This window comes from Rhinoderma darwinii, chromosome 5, assembly GCF_050947455.1.
Source record: "Rhinoderma darwinii isolate aRhiDar2 chromosome 5, aRhiDar2.hap1, whole genome shotgun sequence".
In the NCBI taxonomy this organism is placed as follows: domain Eukaryota; kingdom Metazoa; phylum Chordata; class Amphibia; order Anura; family Rhinodermatidae; genus Rhinoderma; species Rhinoderma darwinii.
The window spans coordinates 47604561-47630756 of record NC_134691.1 but is presented as its reverse complement, the minus strand read 5'-3'; the positions used below and the strand labels follow the sequence as shown (position 1 = coordinate 47630756).

The 26196-nt window shown below is 48.0% G+C and overlaps 1 protein-coding gene across 2 annotated transcripts; it reads right to left on the bottom strand.

The window, feature by feature from the left end:
• Window positions 1–6024: 6024 nt before the first annotated feature.
• LOC142652402 (uncharacterized) lies at window positions 6025–25903 on the bottom strand. Of its 2 annotated transcripts, XM_075828041.1 has the most exons (9): window positions 25786–25903; window positions 24832–24921; window positions 23696–23733; window positions 23399–23468; window positions 22311–22376; window positions 15210–15351; window positions 14922–14967; window positions 6952–7105; window positions 6025–6836 (listed from the first exon to the last, which is right to left on the bottom strand). In XM_075828041.1, exons 1-6 carry the CDS (start codon window positions 25831–25833, stop codon window positions 15256–15258), a joined length of 408 nt encoding a protein of 135 aa, XP_075684156.1. In that variant the 5' UTR covers window positions 25834–25903; the 3' UTR covers window positions 6025–6836; window positions 6952–7105; window positions 14922–14967; window positions 15210–15255. The 2 variants fall into 2 exon arrangements, with proteins under 2 accessions (XP_075684156.1, XP_075684155.1); XM_075828040.1 differs by lacking the exons at window positions 22311–22376; window positions 23399–23468; window positions 23696–23733; window positions 24832–24921; window positions 25786–25903 and having other exon boundaries at window positions 15210–15248.
• Between the last annotated feature and the right edge of the window lie 293 nt (window positions 25904–26196).

Below are 26196 nucleotides of genomic sequence, written 5' to 3'. Positions count from 1 at the left end.
TAGCTACCTTTTACATCTGAAAAGACAGACTGTTTGCAGGAGAAAACATCTGCGTCGTTTCAGACGTAAAAGTTCCTCCTCGCATTATGCGAGGCGTCTTTGATGCTCGTAAATCTTGAGCTGCTCTTCATTGACTTCAATGAAGAACGGCTCAAATTACGTTGCAAAGAAGTGTCCTGCACTTCTTTGCCGAGGCAGTCATTTTACGTGTCGTCGTTTGACAGCTGTCAAACGACGACGCGTAAATGAGAGGTCGTCTGCACAGTACGCCGGCAAACCCATTCAAATGAATGGGCAGATGTTTGCCGACATATTGTAGCCCTATTTTCAGACATAAAACGAGGCATAATACGCCTCGTTTACGTCTGAAAAAAGGTCGTGTGAACCCAGCCTAACAATGCAACAATATGCAGCCCATTATTGCCCCAGATATACTACAGTAGTTTGGGAAATTTTGCTGGGAAATTGTTGCCCTGGTATAACACGGGTACCCTCGCTTCCAGCAGATGTGCTATGTCCCTTCCCTTCCTAGTTCCTAAATACTAGGGCCCAGAAATTGAAGGAATGTTCCCCTCTGGTCTTCACATCGGGATGTTTTTTCATCACCGCATTACTAGTGCCATAACTTTTTTATTTTTCGGTTGATGGAGCAGTGCACAAGCTTGTTTTTTGTGAGACAAGCTGTAGATTTTATTGGTACCATTATTGGACATATACGACTATTTGATCACTTTTTATTTCATTTTTAGAAGAGGAAATTACCAAAACAAGCAATTCTGGAATAGTTTTTTATTGTGTTTATTTTTGGCATTCACTGCGCACCATAAATTACATGTTAATTTTATTCTGCGGGTTGATACAAATACGGCAATACCAAATTTTGTTTTTTTCATGTATTGCAGCTATTACACAAATCACTTTTTTAAAAGAAAAAAATTCCTATGTCGCCCTATTCTACGACGCATAACTTTTTAAAACCATCTTTCATGTGTGAAGATAATAAAGCTGACTACCGAGATATAATATAAATGGCCTGCGTTCCCAAAATAAACTACACAGACACTCAGCGTGGGTATAAAGTGGGTGAAGGCATGGAGGAAAAAACCTTGCTCGTAGCTATCTCTGGATGAGATTGTTGATCCTTGAAATAAACGTCACCTCGCATGCCCCGCCACTGCAGCCGCGGTGGGCACGTCTTTGTTGATACGGCAGGTGACCGTTCTCTCATAATCACTGGCGTAGCTATAGGGGTCGCAGCGGTCGCAATTGCGACCGGGCCCCGAAGCCAGGGGGGCCCACGGCCCCCCTCACCACATCAATAAAAAGTTACTATAGACGCAATGTCAGCGAGCTGGGCCCTGTATCTAATCCAATCATGTGTGATACTGTCTGCTGAGCTGTGTATCTAATCCAATCATGTGTGATACTGTCTGCTGGGCCCTATATCTAATCCGATCATGTGTGATACTGTCTGCTGAGCCACTGTATCTAATCCTATCATGTGTGATACTGCCTTCTGAGCCACTGTATCTAATCCTATCATGTGTGGTACTGTCTGCTGAGCCACTGTATCTAATCCTATCATGTGTGATACTGTCTGCTGAGCCACTGTATCTAATCCTATGATGTGTGGTACTGTCTGCTGAGCCACTGTATCTAATCCTATCATGTGTGATACTGTCTGCTGGGCCACTGTATCTAATCCTATCATGTGTGATACTGCCTTCTGAGCCACTGTATCTAATCCTATCATGTGTGATACTGTCTGCTGAGCCACTGTATCTAATCCTATCCATAGTTTATAGGGTCGTAAGCGCTATAGATATGCTATGCTATCTCATATACACACTTTTTTTTGGGCGGACACATATGTATTGGGGCTATTTCCCCTGACATTTTAAGCCCTGAGGGTATGTTCACACGGCAGCGTCTGTTACGGCTGAAATTACGGTGCTGTTTTCAGGAGAAAACAGCACCGTAATTTCAGCCGTAATGGCAAGTGCAGGCGTCTTTCGCTGCGTCCATTACGGACGTAATTGGAGCTGTTTTTCTATGGAGTCCATGGAAAACGGCTCCATTTACGTCTGAAGTAGTGACAGGCACTTCTTTGACGCGGGCGTCTTTTTTACGCGCCGCCTTTTGACAGCGGCGCGTAAAAAAAAATGACCGTCAGCACAGAACATCGTAAGACCCATTCAAATGAATAGGCAGATGTTTGCCAACGCTTTTGAGCCGCATTTTCGGACGTAATTCAATGCTAAAACGCCCGAATTACGTCCGTAAATAGGGTGTGTGAAACCAGCCTTAGTGACGCCCCCGGCTGCTAGTGCTGCATTGTTGGGTCACTTAGGAGACCCAGCAATGCAGCTGAAAGCTGCGGACCGTCGGCCATGAGAAGTTTGCGGGGGGGGGGGCAGTAAGAATTTTTGCATCGGGGGCCCATGAGCCTTTAGCTACGCCCCTGCTCATAATCCCTAAACGGAAAGGACAAGGTCCTTCCACACTGCCAGCTGTGACTAGGAAGATGCAGAAAAAAGGGGAGTATGAATAACACACCAATAAATGTAAAACTTGCCATTCTTAAACAGTAAATGACACGATGCAATACATAAAATGAATGCAATACAAAACAGTGCAATATATAAATGTAGGGTGGGCGGGAGGGTTCCTATTCAAGGCTGGAGGGGAGTCAAAGAGGAAGAGACTCCCCTGGGGATTACATTATATATGGGTGGGAGGACCCAGATTCTCTAAACTTAAAACCAACCCCTAAGCTGAGAACCCAGGCTGCTGGGTAAATCCCCTATGGGGACATACTCGATAGTCACCAGCTCCCAAGCTTAAACAGCATGGGAGCTGCGAGGTTGTGGCCAGTTTTAGGCCTCATTTACACGAGCGTAATATACGCGCGTGCTTTTCACGTGTGTCGTACGCACCTATATTACTCTATGGGGCAGTTTAGACGATGCGTGAATTTTGCGCAGCGTGAGTGCGTTGCGTAAAACTCACGACATGTTCTATAATCGTGCGTTTTTCGCGCATCCACGCACCCATTGAAGTCAATGGGTGCGTGAAAACCACGCATGCCACACGGAAGCACTTCCGTGCGAACTGCGTGATTCGCGCAAGAGCTGTCAAAAGGATGAATGTAAACAGAAAAGCACCACGTGCTTTTCTGTTTACAAACATCCAAACGGAGTGTCAAATTAGAGATGAGCGCACCGAACTTCACCGGGTTCGGCCGAACTCGTTTTGACCGAAACCGGCAAAAAATGTTCGGGTACGCGACGTCAGGAGACAGTCACTGCCCACGGTGCTGAAAGACTTAAACTGTTTCAGCACCATGGACAGTGACTTTCGATCACAATATACATATACGTGTAAAAAAAAACAGAAGTTCGGACTTACCGATAAGTCCCGGCTCCTTCCTCCAGTCCGACCTCCCGGGATGACAATTAAGTCCAAGTGACTGCTGCAGCCAATCACAGGCCAAGCACAGGCTGCAGCCAATCACAGGCTGCAGTGGTCTCATGGACTGCCGCGTCATCCTGGGAGGTGGGGCCGGATGACAAGAGAGGGACGCGTCACCAAGGCAACGGCCGGGAGACCGGACTGGAGGAAGCAGGCAGTTCATGGTAAGTTTGAACATCTTTTTTTATTCACAGGTTGGTGTATATTGTGATCGGCATTCACTGTCGAGGGTGCTGAAAGAGTTACTGCCGATCAGTTAGCTCTTTCAGCACCTTGGACAGTGACGGGCGTCGACTAGCCTCATCTCTATGATGGCGGCTGCGCGAAAATCACGCAGCCGCGCATCATACACGGATGACACACGGAGCTGTCAAGTGCCTTTTGCGCTCGCAAAATGCAGCGTTTTTTGCGCGCGCAAGGCGCACACGCTCGTGTAAATCAGGCCTTAGGCCTGATTTACACGAGCGTGTGCGTTTTGCGCGCGCAAAAAACGCTGCGTTTTGGCCGCGTTTGTACTGCGTATGCACTGCGTATATGCAGCGTTGGTGCGTTTTAAACGCGCGCACGACTAGCGTTTGCATCGCGCGTAAAAAACGCAGAAGGGATTAGTGGGACGCCCGCCTACAAATAGGCCAGCTGGCCCAACCCCTGCTTGCTGGTAGAAATCTGTTTGGAACCTTATTTCCGCCTCTGCAGAAACCACAGTGTTTGTTTTTCCCTTCACGTTGGAATCGCTTTGACACCCAACTATTATGGCTTCGCCAGCGCTGGCGCGTGTGCTTCTTCTCTGGATGATCTCACGTCGGTTTGGCGAGCGCCGACACATGCTGCAGCACCACACGCCTGGAAGAAGTCGCATTTGGGTTCATCCACTTGTGGCCCAACGTACAATAAAAGGCCATTTCCATACCCTGTATGAGAACTTACGCCGGCATCCCGACAAATTTCGAGCCTTCTGCCGCATGTCTGTGGCCACATTTGACCTTCTGCTTGAGCAAACTCGCTCTGGTCTCACCTACCAGAATACCAACATGAGACGCTGCATTTCGGCCGAGGAACTTCTGCTTGTGACCTTGAGGTATGTGTGAAGCTGCTATAACTTAGTCCATGCCGCTGTCTGCTTCACCAGCCCCCCCCCCCCCCCACTAACATGTGTTCTGCCTTTCTTTTTCTTTCTCGTTCTTTTCTAGATTTCTGGCCACAGGCAATAGTTATCATTCGTTGCATTTTGAATTTCTTTTGGGAGTCACCACCATTTCCTTAATTGTCATATCCACCTGTGTCGTGTTGTGGCAGAGGTTAAAGAGCACGGTCATGCCTCAGCCCACGACAGAACAGTGGCTAAGTATTTCAGAGGGATTTCTTAGAGCTACTGAATTTCCAAATTGCATTGGTGCCCTTGACGGCAAACACATTCGTGTGAGAAAGCCCCCATGCAGTGGCTCGCAATACTATAACTACAAGCAGTATTTTTCTATGGTATAGTTAGCCTTGGCGGACACTAATTATTGTTTCACTATTGTTGACATTGGCTTGTATGGAAGCTCGGCAGATGCACGCATATTCCGTACATCAAGAATGGCGAAGCGACTCGTGAATAGGCGACTGGGGGTGCCGGAACCCTCCATCCTCCCGGGCTCCAGCGGGCCCCCAATCCCGTATGTAATCGTGGCGGATGAGCGGGTTTGCACTCACAAGGCAAGTCATGCGTCCCTTTGCAAGAAGGGGCTTGGATGACCGTCGGCGCATGTTCAATCTCCGTCTGGGCCGAGCACGGCGATGTGTGGAATGTGCCTTTGGCATTATGTCGAATAGGTGGCGTGTCTTTCTGTCAACAATGCAATTGTCCATGCAGAATGTCACACGTGTTATACAAGCGGGTGTAGTTCTGCATAACTTCTGCCGCATTAATGATGCAAACTTTGATGCTGACTATATCCTAACACATGCAGACACCACTGACAATGTCCCGGTGATTCCTCTCGGCCGATCTGTCTCCTCCGGCCTTCGAGTTCGTGATATTTTGGCGGCATATTTTGAGTGCCCATCTGGACCAGCACCGTGGGGGGCTCATGACCTTTGAAGGGGTGTATGTTGTTTGGCGGCTTACCTTCCCACGTCACATGTGAACATTTTGTAATTTTGTGTTTTTTGGGGTTGTTGTTGGGTTAGGGACTCGCAAAACATGAGGACCCTTGACGCGGGTTGCGAGCTTACATCTCTCGGGGTTTGACCAGGACTTTAGACAGTTGCCGACTTACTTTCACCAGATATCGTGTTGTGCCGACTACAGTTAGGAAAGTCCAATTGCACGTGTACTTAGTTTGCTTCGGGGCCCATGGCAGGACCTAAACGTTGCCATCGCTTGCAAGCCATGTCAAACCCCGAGAGATTAACTAAAACCTCATATCACGTGGGCATGCATTGGCCCAAAAGGCCAGAAGTGTGTGAGAGTGTAGGCAAAGGAAATGTGTTGCAAACCTTGTGTTGTGTGGTCTAAATGAATAACAACACGAATTCAAACCATGAACCATGAAACAGTTTATTTATGTCTTAGGACCAAACACAAACGTTTAGTAGCAAAGCATAGACACCAACATGGTGTAAAGTAATCAAAATCAAAACCATGAGCCCACAACAAACGTGGCCAGGCCTGCACCACACACAACTGTGGCGTCCAAATATATTGGCACCAACACACTCAGAGGTGTTGATATTGTTGTCCTGGGGAGGCATACGCCTGCATTTCAGCACCACTATGCTGGACCTGGAGCTGGGTAGGTTGTTCCTCGCCAGAATAGTGGTGCTGATGTTGTGGGTGGAACGTTGGCCCTGCGAAGTGGGGAGCAATAGGGCGCATGTACGGATGCGGCCGGCCCATCTGGGGGACAGGGTGGAATTGGGCAGGCACCTGGGGCGTGTATGGCGGCATGTATGCACTGCGCCATTGCTCTATCGCCGTGAAACAGATGTTTGGATTGTGGGGCGGTCTGCAAGCGTCAATCAATGTGACTATCGACGCCTGCAGACGGCCCATACGGTCCATGGGCACCAGGCGTAGGAGGGGGACTATGCTGCGGCCGAAGGCATCATTCCCGTCCTCTTCTGCGGCTCGCCTAAGATAGTCGAGGACCCGAGTATCGACCTGGGCAGCTGTGGAGGGCTGTGGTGCACGAACACGCCGACTGCGGGCACGCACGGGGCGCTCCTGTGCTGGCGAGGCAACGGGCCTTGCAGACTGGCCAGGTGCGGGCTCCTGGGGTGTCGGCTCGGGGCTGGGCGGCAGGACAGTCGGAGCAGGAGGTTCGCACAGAGACTCCCCCACGTCAGTCTCCTCTGCGGTGTCCTCCAAATTGTCGGTGGTTCTACAAGGAGAAAAAAACGTAAGAATACAATCTAGAACATTGCCCACTCCAACACGTTGGCAGACAGGACATTGCCAAACACACATTAGACACATGCAAAGGCATAAACTCTTACGTGCGCATATCCATGACGTCCTTCAAGAACATGAGCTGCTTGGTGTAAATGTATGGCCGTTTGCGAGATGCCCCATCTCCGCTGCGACCCTTGTCACCCATCTCTCGCCTAAATTGATCACGGCAGCTCCGCCACCGTGTCTTGATATCTTGGACTGTTGGATGTAACAAAAACATAACACGCCATCAGAACTATCACCTCTCACTTCTAAATGAAGGGCCCTGCAGTGCCAAGGACGTGGGACACGGGGATGCACCTGCTCCACCTAAGTTTCTCGTGCTAATGAGCGGACTACACATACAGGGCCCCAGGTCTTCTATAGGGATGACAGGCATTGACAGAAAAAGCGTGGTACTCACCCAAGCGAGTGCGGTCCCGGGTTCGGCCAGTCTCCCACTCTTGCTCAAACAGGTTCTGAGCGACCAACTCCCATGCGTCCTCCTTTACCGTCCTGTTGTGGTACTCCTCTGATCGGGTGTCCCATATTGCCGGATGGTCCTGGACAAACAGGATGAGGCGCTCGACATCCATCCCGCGCGGCCAGGGCCGCCATCAGGGGGGTATTACTGGTACTCCCGTCAGGGGCCCGGCCACATGGATGAAGAAAAGGGGCCCGCCGGGCTGCCGTCGCCCCCCCCCCTCGGACTGTTGCCCCCCCCTCGCAACGCCCGCAGCACCCCCCTAGCGACCCCCCCCTAGCGACCCCCCCTAGCAACACTCGCGGCAGCCCCTGCATACCTGTTGTAGCTTCACTGGACGGGGAAGATGCAGCATGTGCTGAAGCTGCGTGTGGAGATCCCGCCCCCCAGCTCCTCTACACTGCCGAGCGGACCTGCAGACTGGTGAGTATTTTCCCCTATCCATCCTGCTTACCATCCCCCTGACCCCAATTGTAGATTGTATAAAGTTAATTAAAAAGTTTTTTGGTATTTTTTCGTTTTCCTATACGTTTTTTTGCCGCGATTTTCGTAATCGCGGCAAAAATGGCGCAGTTTTGCCGCGATTATATAAAAATAGCGGCAAAACCGCGTGATTTGTGCCGCAATTCCGAAAATTGCATAAAAAAAAGATACAAAACATGAAAAGTGCTCTTAGGCTATATTCTCACAGTGCGGTCAAATCACGTTTTTGCAAAAATTGTGGCAAAAAAATGGGATTTCACCGCACTGTGTAACTAGACTAAGGCCTTATTCAGACGGCCGCATTCGGTCCGTGACATACGGAGCGTGTATCGGCCGTATTTCCCAGGCTGACCACAATTCATGGAGCCGGACTCCTAGTATCATAGTTATCAGTGTTGCTGGGAGTCCCTGCCTCTCTGCGGGAATACTGTCCCATACTGTAATGATGCTTTCAGTACGGAACCGGGGACAGTGTTCCGACGGGAAGGGAGGGACTATGATCATCGATAGCTGTGATGCTAGAAACCCGGCTCCCTGAACTGTGGTCAGTCCGGGAAATATGGCTGATACACGGTCCGTATATCACAGACCGAACATGGACATCTGAATAAGCCACTTACTTGCCTCCTATTTTTGGTGCGGATTGCGCACTGAAAATTCACTACAAATTACAATATAAGGCCTTATTCACACAAACGTGTTATACGTCCGTGATACTTATTACGTCGCACGGACTTATGTTAGTGAATGGGGCCGTTCAGACTGTCAGTGATTTTCACGCAGCGTGTGTGCGCTGTGTAAAACTCACGACATGTCCTATACTTGCCCGTGTTTCGCGCAGCACACACCCATTGAAGTCATTGGGTGCGTGCAAATCGTGCACGGCACACGGACGCACTTCCGGGTGACGCGCGTTATTCGCGCTACAGCTGGTAAAGAAGTGAAGGGAAACATAAAAGCCCCCCCTTCTTTACTGTGTTGTAACATCAAAACAGAGTGTCATAATGATGCCGGCTGCGCGAAAATCACGCAGACGCGCACCATATGCTGACGCCACACTGAACTTTTGCTCGGGCAAAATGCAGCGTTTTTTGCGCGTGCAAAACGGACACGTTCGTGTGAATAAAGCCTAAGGCGATATTCAGACCAACGTGTGTGAAATCAGACGTGAAGAACGGCCGTTTTTTGTGGCCGATTTGCAGCCGTGCGGGACCCGTTTTCACACATCCCTCATAGACTTGAGTCTATTGAGGGATCCGTGAATACGCACAAAAATAGGACATGTCCTATTTTTGTACAGGCCCTTCACACGATCCGTTAGAACAACAACCGTGTGAATAACCCCATAGAAATACACGCAGCCGTGTGACGGCCATTAAAAAAAACGTCCTTCACACGGACGATTAACACGTTAGTCTGAATAAGCCCCAACTCATGTGAATGGGGTTTGTCAGAACGTCATGCACGTGCAGCATTTCACCCCACAAATAATTTTTTTTCAGCTTCCCAGTACATTATGCGGTACAATAAATGGTGCCATGAAAAACTACAACTTGTACCGCAAAAAACAAGCCCTCAAGTAAAAAAAATTATAGCTTTTGGAAGGTGGAGAGGAAAAAACAAAAGTTAAAATCCAAAAAATGGCTGAGGAGGGAAGCTGCATGCCTATTAGCCCTTATTCACACGACAGGGTTTCCCGGCCGGGTGATGGCCGTTCATAAATCAGCCGTCACCCGGCTGCAGTAGGAACAATAGACCCCTAAAGGGCTATTCACACGACCGATTTTTTGATGGGCCGGGAAAACCGGCCGTCAAAAAATGGGACATGCCCTATTTTTGGCCGTTTACCCGGCCGCCCGGCTCCCATAGAAGTCTATGGGGCCGGGTAATACCCGGCCATCACCGGAATGTGTCCCGAGTGATGGCCGTGTCTACCGTCGCTCGCTCTCTCCTCCTCACAGAGCAGAGTGCATGTGAGGAGGAGGAGTGTATCTCATTCAGAAGAAGCGCTCTACGCTGGAGGTAACACTGTGGGGGCACTGCTGTAGCGACGTCCCTGCTCTGCTATGTGCAGGGGTACTGTGTGGCAGGGCTGGGGTGTACAGCAGGTGGAAGGGGGCGCTGCGCTGGCTCCCTTCCCAAATCGCCCTGGCCTGGCGAATCAGCCTCCTTTCCGCCCTGGCACTTCTTCAGGCATCGCTACAGCTATAGCAGCCATAGCGGCTGCTAGCGGCGACACCTACCATGGCCGATGGCGCCGCTAGCAGCTGCTGCGGCTGCTATTGCTGTAGCTTCGTCGGATGCAAAACTAATGCAAACCGGCCGGGAAAAACGGCGGGACACTGTCGTGTGAATAAGGCCTTAGGGTATGTTCACACAATTAGCAAAAACAGTCTGAAAATACAGAGATATTCAAGGGAAAACAGCTCCTGATTTTCAGAAGTTTTTTAAGCAAACTCGTGTTTGCTCATCCACTTCTCTTCGTTACCACCCAGCTTCTGGCAGTGCACAGACACACAGCGTGTCCTCGCGAGATCACGCTGTGACGTCACTTCCTCCCACAGGAACTTCATCGTGTCGGACGAGCGAGGACACGCTGTGTGTCTGTGAATTGCCAGAAGCTGGGTGGTAACGAAGAGAAGTGGATGATGCTGATTCGTCAGCATCATACACTTCTATTCACAACGCCCAGCTAGTAAAAGAAGTACAAACGCCCAGATGTACACATATAATACACGCCCAGTTGGACATAACTTTAAACACGCCCAGTTGTACTTAAGAAAGGCTCATTTGCATAAATATAAAAATGGTCATAACTTGGCCAAAAATGCTTGTTTTTGAAAAAAACAAAACGTTACTCTTATCTACATTGCAGCGCCGATCTGCTGCAATAGGTGATAGGGGTTGCAAAATCTGGTGACAGAGCCTCTTTAAGGCCCCTTCACAAAGTATTGTTGCCCTAAGTTTATCGTGTAGTCAGGAAATCTCCTACCTTACAGTATAAACAACGTAGACGATAATTCACAGGGCTCCATTATGTCCTTTTAGCCTCCGTCGGGCTGGTGGACATCAGTTTACCTTCTTTTTGAAGGATGAAATGGCGTAGTAAACTTTGTTATTCCGGAGTCCCCAGGCAGCATCACAAGTGCTCTACCCGTGGAGTTTGTCCCTGGGAGCTCCTGACATCACTGTCCATATATGTAAAGTGACATCAGGGGATTCTCCAGGGCCGGAATCCCTGGCCAGAATGTTGCCGACGCTCCGGCCGTGTACTCAGGCTTTGTGCAGCTTCGGACGTCACTTTATGTATATGGACATCAGGAGCAGCGCCATAGTCCCTGGGCAGAGCGCTAGTAGAAGGCTCCAGCCCTGTTCATGGACAGTGACTTCAGTAGTTTCCCCTGAGCCATTCCCCAGGCGACGTATCCCACTATACGCCATACAGTCGGATACGTTTTAGCTAAATAGATCAAAATCCGGAGCATGAACCGGTCACTGCCGGCTCCATGGTTTCCTTCACTGTAATTGACATCTGCACCAAAATCATTTAATGCGAATAACGTACAAACGTGAGCGCCACACTTTCCGTTGCCCACCCCCGGTAATGGAGGGGGGGGGCCCAGACATCATGGCTGTATGGGGCCCAGAAATTCCTGATGGCGGCCCTGCGCGCGGCATGGCAGTAGAATAGATGACACGCTGAAAGCAACCTTGACAGAGTCTCCAGGCACTGGCTAGGCTTGCCCCCTCGCACTGGAAACGCAGGTACTTCCTGGTTTGGGTTTGCTTGGTCTAGCTTTATAGACTATTTTGCATGGGTATAACAGCTCTTGCGTGATTTTCGCGCATGCAACGCAGGAGCGTCCGTGTGTCATGCGTTGTTTTCACGCACCCATTGACTTCAATGGGTGCGTGTTGCGTGAAAAACGCACGATTATAGAACATGTCGTGAGTTTTACGCAACGCACTCACGTATATTACGCTCGTGTAAATGAGGCCTTAAACCAAATCCCCTGTGTTGGAGCGAAAATTCTTGTGTGCCAACCATCTTAACCAAAAGATGGCGATCCTATGAGCTAGTTTACCACAAGTTGTCACAATATATCTAAAAATTCAAACTCAAGGATCGCTGTTTTTTGGTCACTTCATTGCCCACCAAAAATGGAGTAAAAAGTGATCAAAAAATCTCATGTACCCCAAAATGGTACCAATAGAAACTACAGCTCGCCCGCAAAAAACAAGCCCTCATACTGCTAAATCGGTGTAAAAAATTTTTTTATGGCTCTCAGAATATGGCGACAAAACAATCCGTTTTTTTTAACAAACAGTTTTTTGCTTGAAAAAGTAGTAAAACATAAAAAAACTATATAATTTTGGTATTGCCATAGTCATATTGACCCGTAGAATAAGGCCATTTTTACCGCACGGTGAACGTCGTAAAAACAAAATACCCCAAAAGATTGAGGAATCGCTGTTCTTTTCCTATTCCCCCACAAATAATTTTTTCCAGGCTCCTACCACATTATATGGTACAATAAAAGGTTTTGAGAAAATCTACAACTCGTCCTGCAAAAAACAAGCTTTTATAACATCGACGGAAAAATAAAAAACAATATGGATTTTGGAAGGCGGGGAGGAAAAAACTAAAGTAAAAATCCGAAAAATGGCTGTAGCGGGAAGGAGTTAAACAACAATTAATGATTAAAAAAAGAAAACTTTTTGGGGGGAGTATTTTTATTTTTTTTTCATAAAATTTTATTAAACCTAAAAAGGATCTGTCACCTTTCCTGACATGTTTCCTGACGAAGCCGGTCTATCGGGCGAAACGCGCGTCGAGGCGTTTGTTCACCCAGATCTTCTGATCCTCCACGCTCTCTCAACATGTCCCAGGGTATGTGTATGTGCTTTTGCTAAACCCGTACTTACGCTTGGGCTATTCTGTTTAACTATGGCAGCTGTACTTTTCAATGGCTATTTAAAGAGGCTCTGTCACCAGATTTTGCAGCCCCTATCTGCTATTGCAGCAGATAGGCGCTGCAATGTAGATTACAGTAACGTTTTTATTTTAAAAAAACGAGCATTTTTGGCCAAGTTATGACCATTTTTGTAGTTATGCAAATGAGGCTTGCAAAAGTCCAAGTGGGTGTGTTTAAAAGTAAAAGTCCAAGTGGGCGTGTATTATGTGCGTACATCGGGGCGTTTTTAATACTTTCACTAGCTGGGCGCTCTGATGAGAAGTAACATCCTCTTCTCTTCAGAACGCCCAGCTTGTGACAGTGCAGATCTGTGACGTCACTCACAGGTCCTGCATCGTGACGGCCACATCGGCACCAGAGGCTACAGTTGATTCTGCAGCAGCATCAGCGTTTCGTTTGCAGGTAAGATCGACTTACCTGCAAACGCTGATGCTGCTGCAGAATCAACTGTAGCCTCTGGTGCCGATGTGGCCGTCACGATGCAGGACCTGTGAGTGACGTCACAGATCTGCACTGTCAGAAGCTGGGCGTTCTGAAGAGAAGAGGATGTTACTTCTCTTCAGAGCGCCCAGCTAGTAAAAGTATTAAAAACGCCCCGATGTACGCACATAATACACGCCCACTTGGACTTTTACTTTTAAACACACCCACTTGGACTTTTGCAAGCCTCATTTGCATAACTACAAAAATGGTCATAACTTGGCCAAAAATGCTCGTTTTTTAAAAATAAAAACGTTACTGTAATCTACATTGCAGCGCCTATCTGCTGCAATAGCAGATAGGGGTTGCAAAATCTGGTGACAGAGCCTCTTTAAACTAGCAGTATACGTATATCTATTCAGCTACACTGTGCTGACCTTCTACGCATTATCATATGCATATTTATTTAGCTGCACCTTTTTATACATTGTGCTGGTTTTGACGTAGTACCATCATATGTATGCTGCCATATGTATACTGCCATATGTTATCTTGCCCTTCCCACGGATTATCACACTTTGTATAGGCTTTGATAGTATATAGGCCACCTCTGCATTGCTATTGCTACATGTGGGACTTATATTACACACCCCTGGGCTTGTGTTATTATTGGATATTATTTGAGCGTGTTAGTGATCATTAGTATATGGTTGATTCTGTCGGTCATGGTCTTTTCCATCTGACCCTGCTGTATATGTCTCCGTATATGCTGTATTACTTCTCTTTTTCTATCATTGTGTTATTTTGTCATTATATTTAATAAAGATATTTTTTGTGCTTTTTACTTTGAGTACAATATTCTTTTTAGGGATATGTCCCAATTGGTTCGTTTTTAGGTTTAATTTAGTAAATACTTTTATTCCCCATGAAAAAACAATTCTAGAACATATTTTCTTAGAAATAAATTGACAACTGGGTGTTATTATTTTCCTTGTCAAAACGGTGTCCCCCTCCAATCTCTCTCTGTTACCACTGATGGGACATTGTCAGTCTGTGTAGAGACACATGGTTTCCTACTGTACCACATCCTGGTTCTGCCTGACGCCTTTTACCGGACCCCCGGTACCTTGACTATGCTTATGTGTAACCACATACCGGGTTCGGCCTGGTGTGGCCTGTTTGACTATACTAGAAGCTTATCCAGGGGATCAAACATTAGACTTTCTTATGGCCGTTGCACACGACCGAGTACCACTCGGGCCATTTCTCATGGCATCCGAGAGGCACCCAATAGCTTTCACTGACCCTTTCACTATAGCGGGTGAATCGGGTCCATAAAAACGGACCCTACTTTCCGATCCATGGAAAGATAGGACATGACCTATCTTTCCACGGATCACGGACGGGACCTAGCCGGCGCACACTGTTGTGTGCATGAGGTATTAGTGCGCCAATCCCTGGGCCAGCTGAGTTTCTCCACCCAGATGGCAGTTGTGGTAAAGGGGGATCCTGTAGGTGAATTGTGCCATCCGGTTGGTTCTTTCCCTGCGTATTGCAGGAACCAGATCATTACAGTTTTCTATAGCTTACCCCCTTCCAACAACTCTCTGTCCCTTGTATCTTTTGCTCCTCCCTCTCATCTTTATATTTTTAATAAATCTGTTAATATTACCTGCTCACTGTTTGGATGACCCCTTCTTCTTTTTCGGTTTTGGCTTCTATAAGAAAAAATATATAATAATAATAAGACCCCATAACTAGGATTTCACATTTGTTAATATTTTGATGCACATTCTTTGCAGACACTGAAGCGCCTAGGGAGAGTGTCAGGGACTGCAAGGGGTTAAGAAAGGATGGAACGGTTTAAATAATGCCCAGGACCAGGATTGGTTAACAAGGGGTAAGAGGGGCGTGGTTAAGAAGATATAAGGCAGGGGTTTGGAGCAGAAAGCCCTCTTACCTTCAAGCTGCAGTGGAAGAAACACCTTTGCTGCTGCTGTGGAGATTCAGAGCGGGTTCCTTTCAAGAAGATGGCAGAAGAATTGTTGCGGAAGGTGGCACAGCGGGTAGCGTCGGAGGGACCTGCCTGGCTGGAATCCCTGCTGGAGGAAGGAGAAAAGCGAGGATCAGAGCGCGGCACGGAACAGTCGGGAGCGGCTACCCGAGGTAGGCCGCAGCGCGTTACACGCCCTCCGGTTCGCCTGAGCCCTAGCCCCGTTGCTATGAGGGGTGCTGTGACTGCTGCACAGTCATGCGGTGGTCCCAGCAGGTCCCCTAGGCCTATGTCGACGGGCGCTTCGTCGGTCGACATAGTGCCCCCCTCCCCCCTGCCCACTCGTCGCGCTGGCGTCCTTCCCCATGGCGGTAAGAGGGCGGCTGTTAAACCGGCACGGGCACGGTACAACCCGCCTCGAGCTGCTGATGCGGGCGCGGAGGCAGCGGTCGACTTTCGGGACAGTGGGGTGAATATGGTGGGCACAGGTGATTGGTCCGACATGGTCGCTTACCATGCGGCATGTTCACGGGAGCTGGGACTTGCTTCCGGTGCCTGTGAGCAGCCGGGTTCGGCGCCATCTTTCCCCGTGCTGTTCTCTGCACAGCCAGAATTGGCAGCGGGGAGAACAGAGGCGGGACGTCCTGGCCGGCGCAGTGCGGCCAGGAAACAAGATGGCGGCTCACATAAAAAGAAGATGGCGGCGGGTTCGGGGAAGCGGGCGGTGAGCAAGCAGCCCAGCCAGGGGGCGGGGGCTTCTGCGGTGCCTGTCGCTTCTCCACCCCGGTCCCCCCGGGCCCCTGTCAGCATGGGTCAAGGCCGGGGGGGAGTGTGCTAGGAAGGATAGGGTCGAGGGTGTTTTGGACTCGATTTGCCCTTCTCCTGCCTTGTCATCTTTTTCTCCTGCAGGTCCAAGGAGGGAGCGTTCCAGGCGAGGGAGGAAACGCCGGGCTGGAGGACATCGCCGGCACGGCCATCATAGACGTCGCAGATCAGGTGACGTGAAGAGGCGTGGTCGGCGGTATTCCTCGTCTTCCAGCGATGGATTCTCCTCCTCGTCGGCGACGACGTCTGCATCATCAGGATCGTGGAGGAGGTCGTCGCGGAGATCATCACGGCCGCAGAGACGCCGGGAGGTGCAGCGCTTGTCGGTGGATCGGGAGCAGCTGTCCCAGGTTGTCCCTCCCGCCGGGCCGGTGGAGGAGGTGCAGGCCGTGGTTCCAGTGCCGCGGCAAGTGGCTGAAGGACCCTCTGGAGTCGGTGGGACCTCTGGGAGCGGTGAGTCGGCCTGCGGTGACGCATGGCTTAATAAATCTAATGCATCGGGTGCGGATTTGATTTCTGTTTTAAAAGCCGTGGTGGCTGGGTTAAAAGTGAATGAGGGAACGTCGTGTCCCTCGGTGCCACCAGAGGGAGCTATGCCCCCGTCTGAGAAAGAGAATGCTTTAGCTAGTTTGACGTTTAGAGATTCATTGTTTTGTGGAGTCGCTCCTCTCGGGACTCATTTGTCAGCTGAGATCAAGGACAAGATTTGGAGGAATGAATTTGTGGATATTTGGTCCTTGGTCTCGGTGGAGCAGGTGACTGTCGACAAGGAGCGGGGTTTTGAGAGAGGTTCAGATAGGAAAGCAAAAGTCGCGAAAACGTTTGGCAACTGGGTACAGTGTTATGCTACACTGGCTCATGTTATTTGCCAACGCTATCCTGGGAAAGGGGCCGAGTTGTTTGTCTATTTTGACACAATTTTCAGCGCCCACAGGCTGCACGGTGGTGCGGCCTGGTGGCGATATGATGAAGAATTTCGGCGTCGTTTGGCTTTGTCGCCTGATATTAGTTGGGCGACGAAGGCAACGGACGTGTGGTTGCAGCTTATCTTAGCGCAAGGGAGCAGGCAACAACGCCCCTTTCCCAGTGCGGCCGCAGCTCCGGGCCCCGCCCCTGGAGTTGCGGCCGCTAGGCCCACGGATGCCTGTTGGCTCTACAACGAGGGCCACTGTCGTTTCTTTGCCGCGTGCAAATTCCGACATGAATGCTCCATCTGTGGGGGCGCTCATGCGGCGCTCCGGTGTTTCCGGAGAGGTAAGCAGCCGGTCAAGGCACCTCCTTCCGGCGCAGCGGAGAACGCCGGTGAACGTGCTCGAGATGCGCCCATGGTTAGAGCGGTACCACAGGAGACGGGAAGCAGAGGTGCTCACTAGCGGGTTTTCCTTTGGTTTTGAGATTCCTTTTGAATATTCTGCGACATTGTCATTGGCTGACAATTTGAAGTCGATCAATGAGAATGTGGGCATAGTGCGGCTAAAATTGGCGAAAGAAGTGGAATTAGGGAGAATGGCAGGTCCATTCAGCGAGCCGCCGTATACGAATCTGCGAGTTTCCCCCCTTGGTTTAGTTCCAAAGAAGGAACAGGGAAAGTTTAGGCTGATTCATCACCTTTCCTTTCCTCGCGGTGGTTCTGTTAACGACGGTATTTCTAGGGCGGAGGCGGCGGTTTCGTATACGTCTTTCGATGTTGCAGTAAGGCTGGTACAGGCGGCTGGACAGGGGGCGTTGTTAGCTAAATCTGATATTGAAGCGGCCTTTCGTTTGCTGCCGGTTCATCCGGAGTGTTTTCACCTGCTGGGTTGTTGTTTAGATAAAGGGTTTTACGTTGATATGTGCCTTCCCATGGGTTGTTCAATATCATGCAGTTACTTTGAGATGTTTGCGTCATTTCTAGAATGGGTACTTCGTTTGGAGTCTGGTTGTGACTCGGTCATTCATTATCTGGATGATTTTCTTTTAGTAGGCCCGGGTGGCTCTGGGTTGTGCAGCACGTTGCTGAGAGTGTTTCGACAGGTGATGTCGCGTTTTGGTGTACCTATTTCCGAAGATAAGACGGAAGGTCCGGTAACTGTTTTGTCATTTTTGGGTATCGAAATAGATAGCGAGCGGATGATTTTTCGCTTGCCCGATGAAAAATTGGCAAGGCTAGTGACGCAAGTTGACCAGGTCATGGGGTCGAAAAAAGTGACGTTAAAACAGTTACAGTCGTTAATGGGACTGCTGGTGTTTGCTTGTCGGATAATTCCAATGGGTCGTGTTTTTTCTAGGCGTTTGTCTTTAGCCACTAGGGGTATCTCGAAGCCGAATCATTTTATCCGGGTAACCTCTTGGATGAAGAAGGATTTGTTTGTCTGGCATTCGTTTTTGAGTTCGTTTAATGGGAGGTCGGTATGTCAGGACGCGGAGTTGTCTAATGTAGACTTGGAATTGTTTACGGATGCAGCCGGAAGTGATGGTTTAGGAGCAATTTTGGGCCGAAGTTGGTGTAGGTCCCCTTGGGCCTCGCATTGGAGTGATTTGGGAGTTTTACGTAATTTGACGCTATTGGAATTGTTTCCTATTATAGTTGCAATAGAGTTGTGGGGTAGCGTGATGGTGAATAAGAGGATTGTATTTTGGACAGACAACATGGCGGTGGTGCATGCGGTGAACGGGTTGTCGTCTAGTTCATTGCCGGTATTAGCTTTATTAAGACGGTTGGTTTTGAAGTGTTTGCGTTTGAATGTGTGGTTTCGTGCAAAACATGTTCCGGGAGTCCGTAATGTGATGGCTGATGCTTTGTCTCGTTCACAGATGTCCCGGTTTCGGGAATTGCACCCGGCAGCTTTGGCAGAAGGGGAGTCCCCCCCCCCTTCACTTATGGGCCCTGGTCGAGGACAACTTATGAGGCTGTTGAGGGGTTCGGTGGTACCGGCGACTTGGAAGAGTCATTGCAGAGCGTGGGATCGGTGGTTGGAGATTGCGGGGAATAACTTCCCATCACAGGATGGGTGTCACCTGGACGTCACGTTAGCAAGTTTGGTACAATTACGTCAGGAAGGGGGTAGTGCGGCCACGGCGAGCAAGTTTTTAGCAGGGGTGGCCTTTATGTTAAAATTGTGGGGATGCAGAGATGTTACAAAAGAATTTGTAGTTCGGCAGTCTTTGAAAGGGTGGAAAAAAGAGGCGTGTTCCAGGGACACGAGGCGGCCAGTATCTTTTTCGCTTCTGGGTCGGCTTTAGCCGTTTTATGTTTTGTGTGTCGGGATGAATATGAAGTGTCTTTGTTCGGCGCGGCGTTTTCTTTGGCTTTCTTTGCCGCATTACGGGTTAGTGAGCTGGTTCCGCACAGCGTGGGTGCAAGCGGTGGTCTTCTCGGATCTGATGTAGTGACGTTGGGAGATTCTCTCAGTGTCTGTGTGCGGAGGTCAAAGACTGACATGGTAGGGAGGGGTGCTTGGCTGTCGATTGGGAGGATTGGGGGGCAGGATTGCCCGGTAAAATGGGTCCAGGAATTCGTGTTGGTCCGAGTGCCCGGGGCTCAATTCTTGATCCATCAGGATGGATCCGCAATGTCGCGTTTTCAATTTGAGGCGATTTTTAAGGCCGGATTGAAGTACCTGGGTTTGCCACCGGGCGAGTTTGGTACACATTCGTTTAGGATAGGGGCGGCAACTGAGGCGGATGCCTTGGGCTTGGATTCAGCGGCTATCATGAGTCTGGGTAGATGGCGTTCTAATAGCTATAAGTCATATGTGCGACCTGATTTGGTTTTAAAGAGTGTTTAAGCTGGAAGGTTTTCATAGTAAAAATGTCCCCCCCCCCCTCCCTACCCCCTCACCCCCGCCCCCCCCGTCCCCCCCCCCTGTTTTCCTTCCTCGTTTTATATGGAGTGTTATGTTAATCCTGCCTGTATCTTCATTTGACCGGAATGTAGCTTGATTTTCTTTGTTAGGGTCGCGGCGCCCCCAAGTGTGGATCTTGGGGCATTCGTATGTGCATTGGGCAGCGGTTCGAGCAGGACGGAGGCCGTTGGGTCCGAATTTGGGCCTCTCACAGGCCGACGTCCATTGGAGAGGTGTCCGGGGTTTACGGTGGGTGCAGTTACTGCCAGAAGTAGTGGCAGTTACAAGGCACACGTACGGACGGACCTGTTGTCCTGATCATACATGCTGGTGGAAATGATATCGGCCAAGTAAAAATGGCCGAGTTATTATCATTTATACGGGCTGATTTGGCGCGTTTTCAGGACCTGTTCGCCCGTTGCGTGGTAGTTTGGTCCGAGATAGTGGCGCGCACGGTGTGGCGAGGAGCGAGGAACATGGCAGCATTGGAGAGAGTGCGCAGGCTAATTAATGTGCGGGTGTCGCTGTTCATTCGCTCTATAGGGGGGATCGGGTTGCGACACCAATCCCTGGAGGGGGATAATGCAGATTTGCTGGCGCCGGATGGAGTGCATCTGAATGATATCGGGCTCGATATCTTTTTATTGGACCTCTTGGATGGTGCCGAGAGAGGGTTGGCGTTGCTTGGTGGGGGTGGTCGGGGGACTGAGTAGGTTTCTCAGTTCCCCTTCTTGGCGGAAAGTACGGCAGATGAAGACGGAGGTAGCACCCTACATGCCTGATGGAGACAGGGAGCATCGGCATTTCAGGAGAAGGAGAGAAAAAGAAATATATATATATATGTCTTCATGCCGATGTTTGTAAATAAGAATAAAGCTGTGGCCACTTCCACATTTCCATAAAGAAGGTGTTGGTGTGTTAATTCAAAGAAGGATGGTTAAGGTCCTGGGCAGGTAACGTGGATAATGGGTCCTTGCAGTCCCACATCGCTTTACATTCGCATAAGAGGCATTGGAGTAACATACAAATATAATGAAAGCAAAAGTTCCATATATTCAGATTCTGTTATTGTGGAACCAAAACTTCTTCTATGAGCTATTCATTTTTATGCAGTTTTGTCAAATTTAGTATTTTATATAATGGTATAACAAGACTTCTCTAAAGCACTACTGGGATGTGATCATATTTGGCTTGGAATGATGCCTCAGGGTCGGAACACACAGGACGGATACGCTGCGTAAAAGTACACCGCGTATCTCTCCTGGAAGCCGCAGGGAATTTCACCCTAAAAACTGCACCAAACTGTGGAAAACCTGCAGGAATTAAAAAGAAAAAAAAGAGTTTTATACTTATCCCGGTCGTAGTCATGGCGACACATCCCTCTCTTCTGAGCACATCCGGGCCTCCTGGCATGACGCTGTAGTCCATGTGACCGCTGCAGCCTTTGATTGGCTGCATCAGTCACATGGGATGAAACGTCCCCCCCCAGGTGGCCCGGCTGTGCACAGAACAGGGAATTGCGTCACTACGGCCGGGGTAAGTATACGCTTTTTTTTTTTCTTAATTTCAAATAAATAAATGTGTTTTCTTATTTTCTTTCACTTGCGATTTTTGCGGCGGAATCGCAGCATTTCCACCACAAAAGCCTCTTTGTTGCGGGTTATACCTCCCCATTGAATTCAGTGGGAAAAACCCGCGACAGAAGAGCAGCAATTCCGCAGCATAAATTGACATTCTGCGGATTTCAAAAACGCACCGCAGGTCAATTTATGAATGTTTTTTCAGCTGCTTTTTTCCCCTGTGTGCGGATGAGATTTGTTCAAATCTCATACACGCTGCTGCTGTAATACGCTGGGGATTTTCCGCAACCAAATCTTTTACAAAAAATCAGCAGTGATTATGCCCAGTGTGTTCCTACCCTCCCTGTAAGGGCCTGCTCACATCTGCGTTGGGGGCTCCGTTAGGTTCCACCGTCACAGTTCCAAACGACCAGGAACAATAGCGCAGTCGAACATTGGAAACACTAACGCAGATGTGAACAGGACCGAGCAGGCATCGGTATAAAAACAAACCATGCACATAAAGATGTTTATAATATATGTAAGGACAAATGAGGCCAGAGTAGGACTGACAAGAAATTGTGGGTCTCAGATCACTGAACTTCTGTGTGACACGGGAGCATTATCACATTAGCGCGTAATGACCATCATAAATGCGTCCTTGTCTTTCGATTTTTGGTAGTTTTACTTTATAGTATTTATTTTGTTATAATTTATGTTTGTTTTTTTCATTTTAAAGTGATTATTATATTATAGCTATTAGAAAAACAAGAAAAAAAAATAAATCTGTAGAAAAAAAATGTATATTAACTACTGACTGAAGACTTGTACAAAAAAAAACAACAACATATTGAATCTACCTTGGTGTCTTGCTGAGTCATTTCATTCATGTAGGAAAGCATTTGTAGGTTATTCTCTTGCCGGTTCTAAAAAAAAAAAAGAAAACAAATAAAACACAACATCACATATTCTACCATATTATTAAAGGGTAACTAAACTTTCCAAAAACTTCCGACATGTCATAGTGACATGTCAGAAGTTTTGATCGGTCGGGGTCTCAGTGCTCCGACCCCCACCGATCAAAACTACTGACATGTTACCATGACATGTCAGACGTTTTTGGAACGTTTAGTTACCATTAAAACATTGCATGTAACTTGGAAATCCTCTTTTACATGCAATACACATAAACACGTCCAAGTTCCCTGCATCTTTTCATAGAGCCATAGGGCATATCTCCTGTGGGAGGCTCCGTATGGAAATTAAGTGGTCAGACACAGGTTCCTCTTGGTAACCGCTGATCACCACGGGGTAGAGAAGCCGTACACACGATGATCATCTGATCCCACTTCTCGCTTCATTCTAAATGGAGTTGTCTTGGTGAGTCAGCCCTTTTAGGGAATGTTCACACAGTTTGGGTGCGCTGCGGAACAGTATGCATCGCATACAACCTGAATTACATGAAGGGAACTCTGGTCAAACGACCGCTGCTAATTGTAGTGAAGATTTTTTGACAAAATCGCTGCAGCTAAAAGCAGAACCGAGAAAAAAATAAATAAATCAAAACCGTATTAGCATTGCCACAATGTATCCGTATCCCTGCTCCCCACGTCTGGCCTCCGTGCTGCCTGCTTACTGGAAAGACGCTGCAAGCCATATGATGGTTACAGCCTATGATTGGCTACAACAGTCACATGGGATGAAACGTAATTTAAGGAGCCCGGGCTGCATGGAGAAAAGCCAGGGGAACAAGGAGCCGTCGCTATGGCAACGCCAGGGAGGTAAGTATGGACTTTTTAATTACATTTATACAAGGAAAAGGTTTATGGGTTTTTTAAGATATGTGAATTTTCTGGCGGTTTTGCATCTTTTCCGACTGAAAAATCGCGCCAAAAATGCAACGATTCCACAGCGGAAAATGCAAAGCTGATCCGCCCCGTGTTCTTACCATCTCCATTCTCTCCAACAGATGTTGTTTATATTGCTCCCTCTCACGGATCTTTTTCATTGTTTGAGCGCTGTTAAATTTAATGGAAAGGATTGTAAAGAGTTGAAATACATAGAAGACAACAGACTGTATACATGTTCTTGTACTTTATCATCAAAACTGGTCCTCCTAAATGTCACTATAAATGATAATGAAAAGATCCAGCAATCACAGACCCCCCACTAACAGTGCCATACATAGAAGAGAGGGGGCACAATAGCAAAATGGACATTGTATATATTATGTATTGAAACTCACTTGTTTCTATTTATGACTTCAATCCGCTTCTTTACATTCTGCAACAAAGCAGGACATAAAAGGTTAAGTTTAGTTTGAAATGTATAACATAGAGATCATTTATTAAAGTGCAACTCCAAAAATTCAGCTTATGTCTGAAGCTCAATCACTTTACAGTATGTTCCTCCGACAGACGGACATTGATCCCAAACGGCATTGTCCTGAGCAGTCCAGTAGTCCGTATAGGAGATATCTATCTGTGGCCTCCAGCAGGGGGTATATCCCATACAGTCGCTCATGACAATGCAGCTCTGCAGCCCGGGGACCTTGCTGCGGCTTGGCTGGAGAGTGGCGGACATCGCTGGAACTTCCGCATTAAAGGGGTTATCCGGGTTATTAAAATTGATGGCCTATCTTTAGGATAGGCCATGAATATTATATTGGTGGGGGTCTGACTGTCGGCACCCCCGCTGATCAGCAGTTTGAAGGGGCCGCGTCGCTGTTGTTTACATGGTTCTCCGTTTCGTTTGTACTTGCTCGCGCTGTTACATTTGTAGACTGTACAAGGTATTGTACTCGTGTCCCATTCACTTGAAACTTATGAATAGGCCATCAATTTTAATAACCCGGATAAGCCCTTTTTTTTGGGGGGGGGGGGGGGGGTGGGGTGGGAGATTGTGTGTGTCGGGGAAGGCTAACTTCAGGACAAACTGCATTTCTTTACCATTATAAGGTAAGGCTACATTCACACGAGCGTATCAAAGCGTGAAAAACGTGCGTGAATCTGGTCCGTTATGCATCAGAGTGCTTTGCGAGGGGCATGCGTTTTTCACGCACTCGCAAAGCACATCTTTTTTTATTATTATTTTCAATTGAATTGATGCGCAAATCACACACAGCACACGGATGTGGTTTTCACGCACCCATTGCGTGGTTTTCACGCACCTATTGACTTCAATGGCCGATAGGTGGGTGAAAAACGCACCAATATAGGACATGCAGTGAGTTTCACGCAACGGACACGCTGCGTGAAAACTCCTGCATGTGTGAACGGCCCCATTGAAATCAATGGGTCCGTGTGCACTGCGTGATTATCACGCACAGCACACAGACGAGTTTTACACTCGTCTGAATGATCCCTTAAGGGTTTTCCTTACCTGTTCATCCATAGTTTGCCTTTCCAGCTGAGCCATTTTCCTGTCTATGTAGTCGTTATACTGGTTGTACTGTTGCAATGAACACTTGACCTAAAAAATAGAATAAGAATAAATTATAAAAGTCTTATATTCTTGCACCTGATAGTCTGGTACTAGGACATGGAAAGTTCCAGACCATCCCAGATTTTGACTATGAAGAAATGTTATTGAGGGTGAGGGGCACTTTTATTACAAGATATTATTTATTGGTGTGTGCATGTATTTGTGATGTATTTTTTTTTTATTAGACTGTGGTAATTTTTCTTTGCTGTACTTTATTTTCTAAAATGGAGTAATCTTAAGGTCCTTTTACATGGGCCAATAATCGGGCAAATGAGCGTTCATATAAACCCGCCTTCCTGATCATTGCCCTGTGTAAACATGACAACGATCAGATGATGAACAAGCAAACGATCGTCCATCGGCTGATTGTACCGTTTATGCAGCATAAAATATTATTGTCATCAGCAGCACATGTCTTGTGTGAACAGGGAGATGTGCTGCCGACATGATAGAAATGTATGAGGACGAGCGATCGGAGTAACAATCGATCATCCCCACATAAAAGCTCCTCATGAAAGGAGCAAACGAGCGCCGATCAATGAGCTGTCTCGTTGAACGGCATACGATTTTACAGCCAAAATTGGCCGGTGTAATAGAAATCTTAGGTACCCAGGACAGATAATACTATCATACCCTGAGGAGCACAACGTAATTACCACCAACTATTCACCAGGGTGACCAGCAAAAAGTCCTGGACCAGTCAGAGCCCGGGCCTGTTGTTTTGTAGGAATGTAATGCCCACCTGGCATGTATAATAATTAAACCGACACAAATAACGGGTCATTTTTTTGCTACTCTGACTTCCTAGTATTGGGGTAATAATAAGACTTAGGACATCAGTAGAAGACCTACCTTATTTTCCTTTGTTATGTATCCCTCTGATACAAGGCGCTTGTGCATGGTCTTGCTTTGAAAATAGTTTTTCAGATGTCGATCATGTAAACTATTATATTCCGACTTGAAGGAATGGCAGTGTGGGTCTGTGAGATCAAACCCCAGGTTAGGTAGGTGAAGCTGAAGAGGTAAATGCAAAAGGGAAACTTTCTATTATTTGCTATATCCTATAAAATGTTTATCCATAAAAGCAATACAGCGAAGTTACACGGCTCCCTAAAAATCCTAATAATGGCTTATCAGCACAGTACATGTAGATTTACATCCTTCATTGCGCTAAACATATTACTGACCCATAGTATAGTCTATGTGGCTTCACACCTCACGGGCATGAGTCCTCAGTAATAAATTAGACACATCTTACTTTTT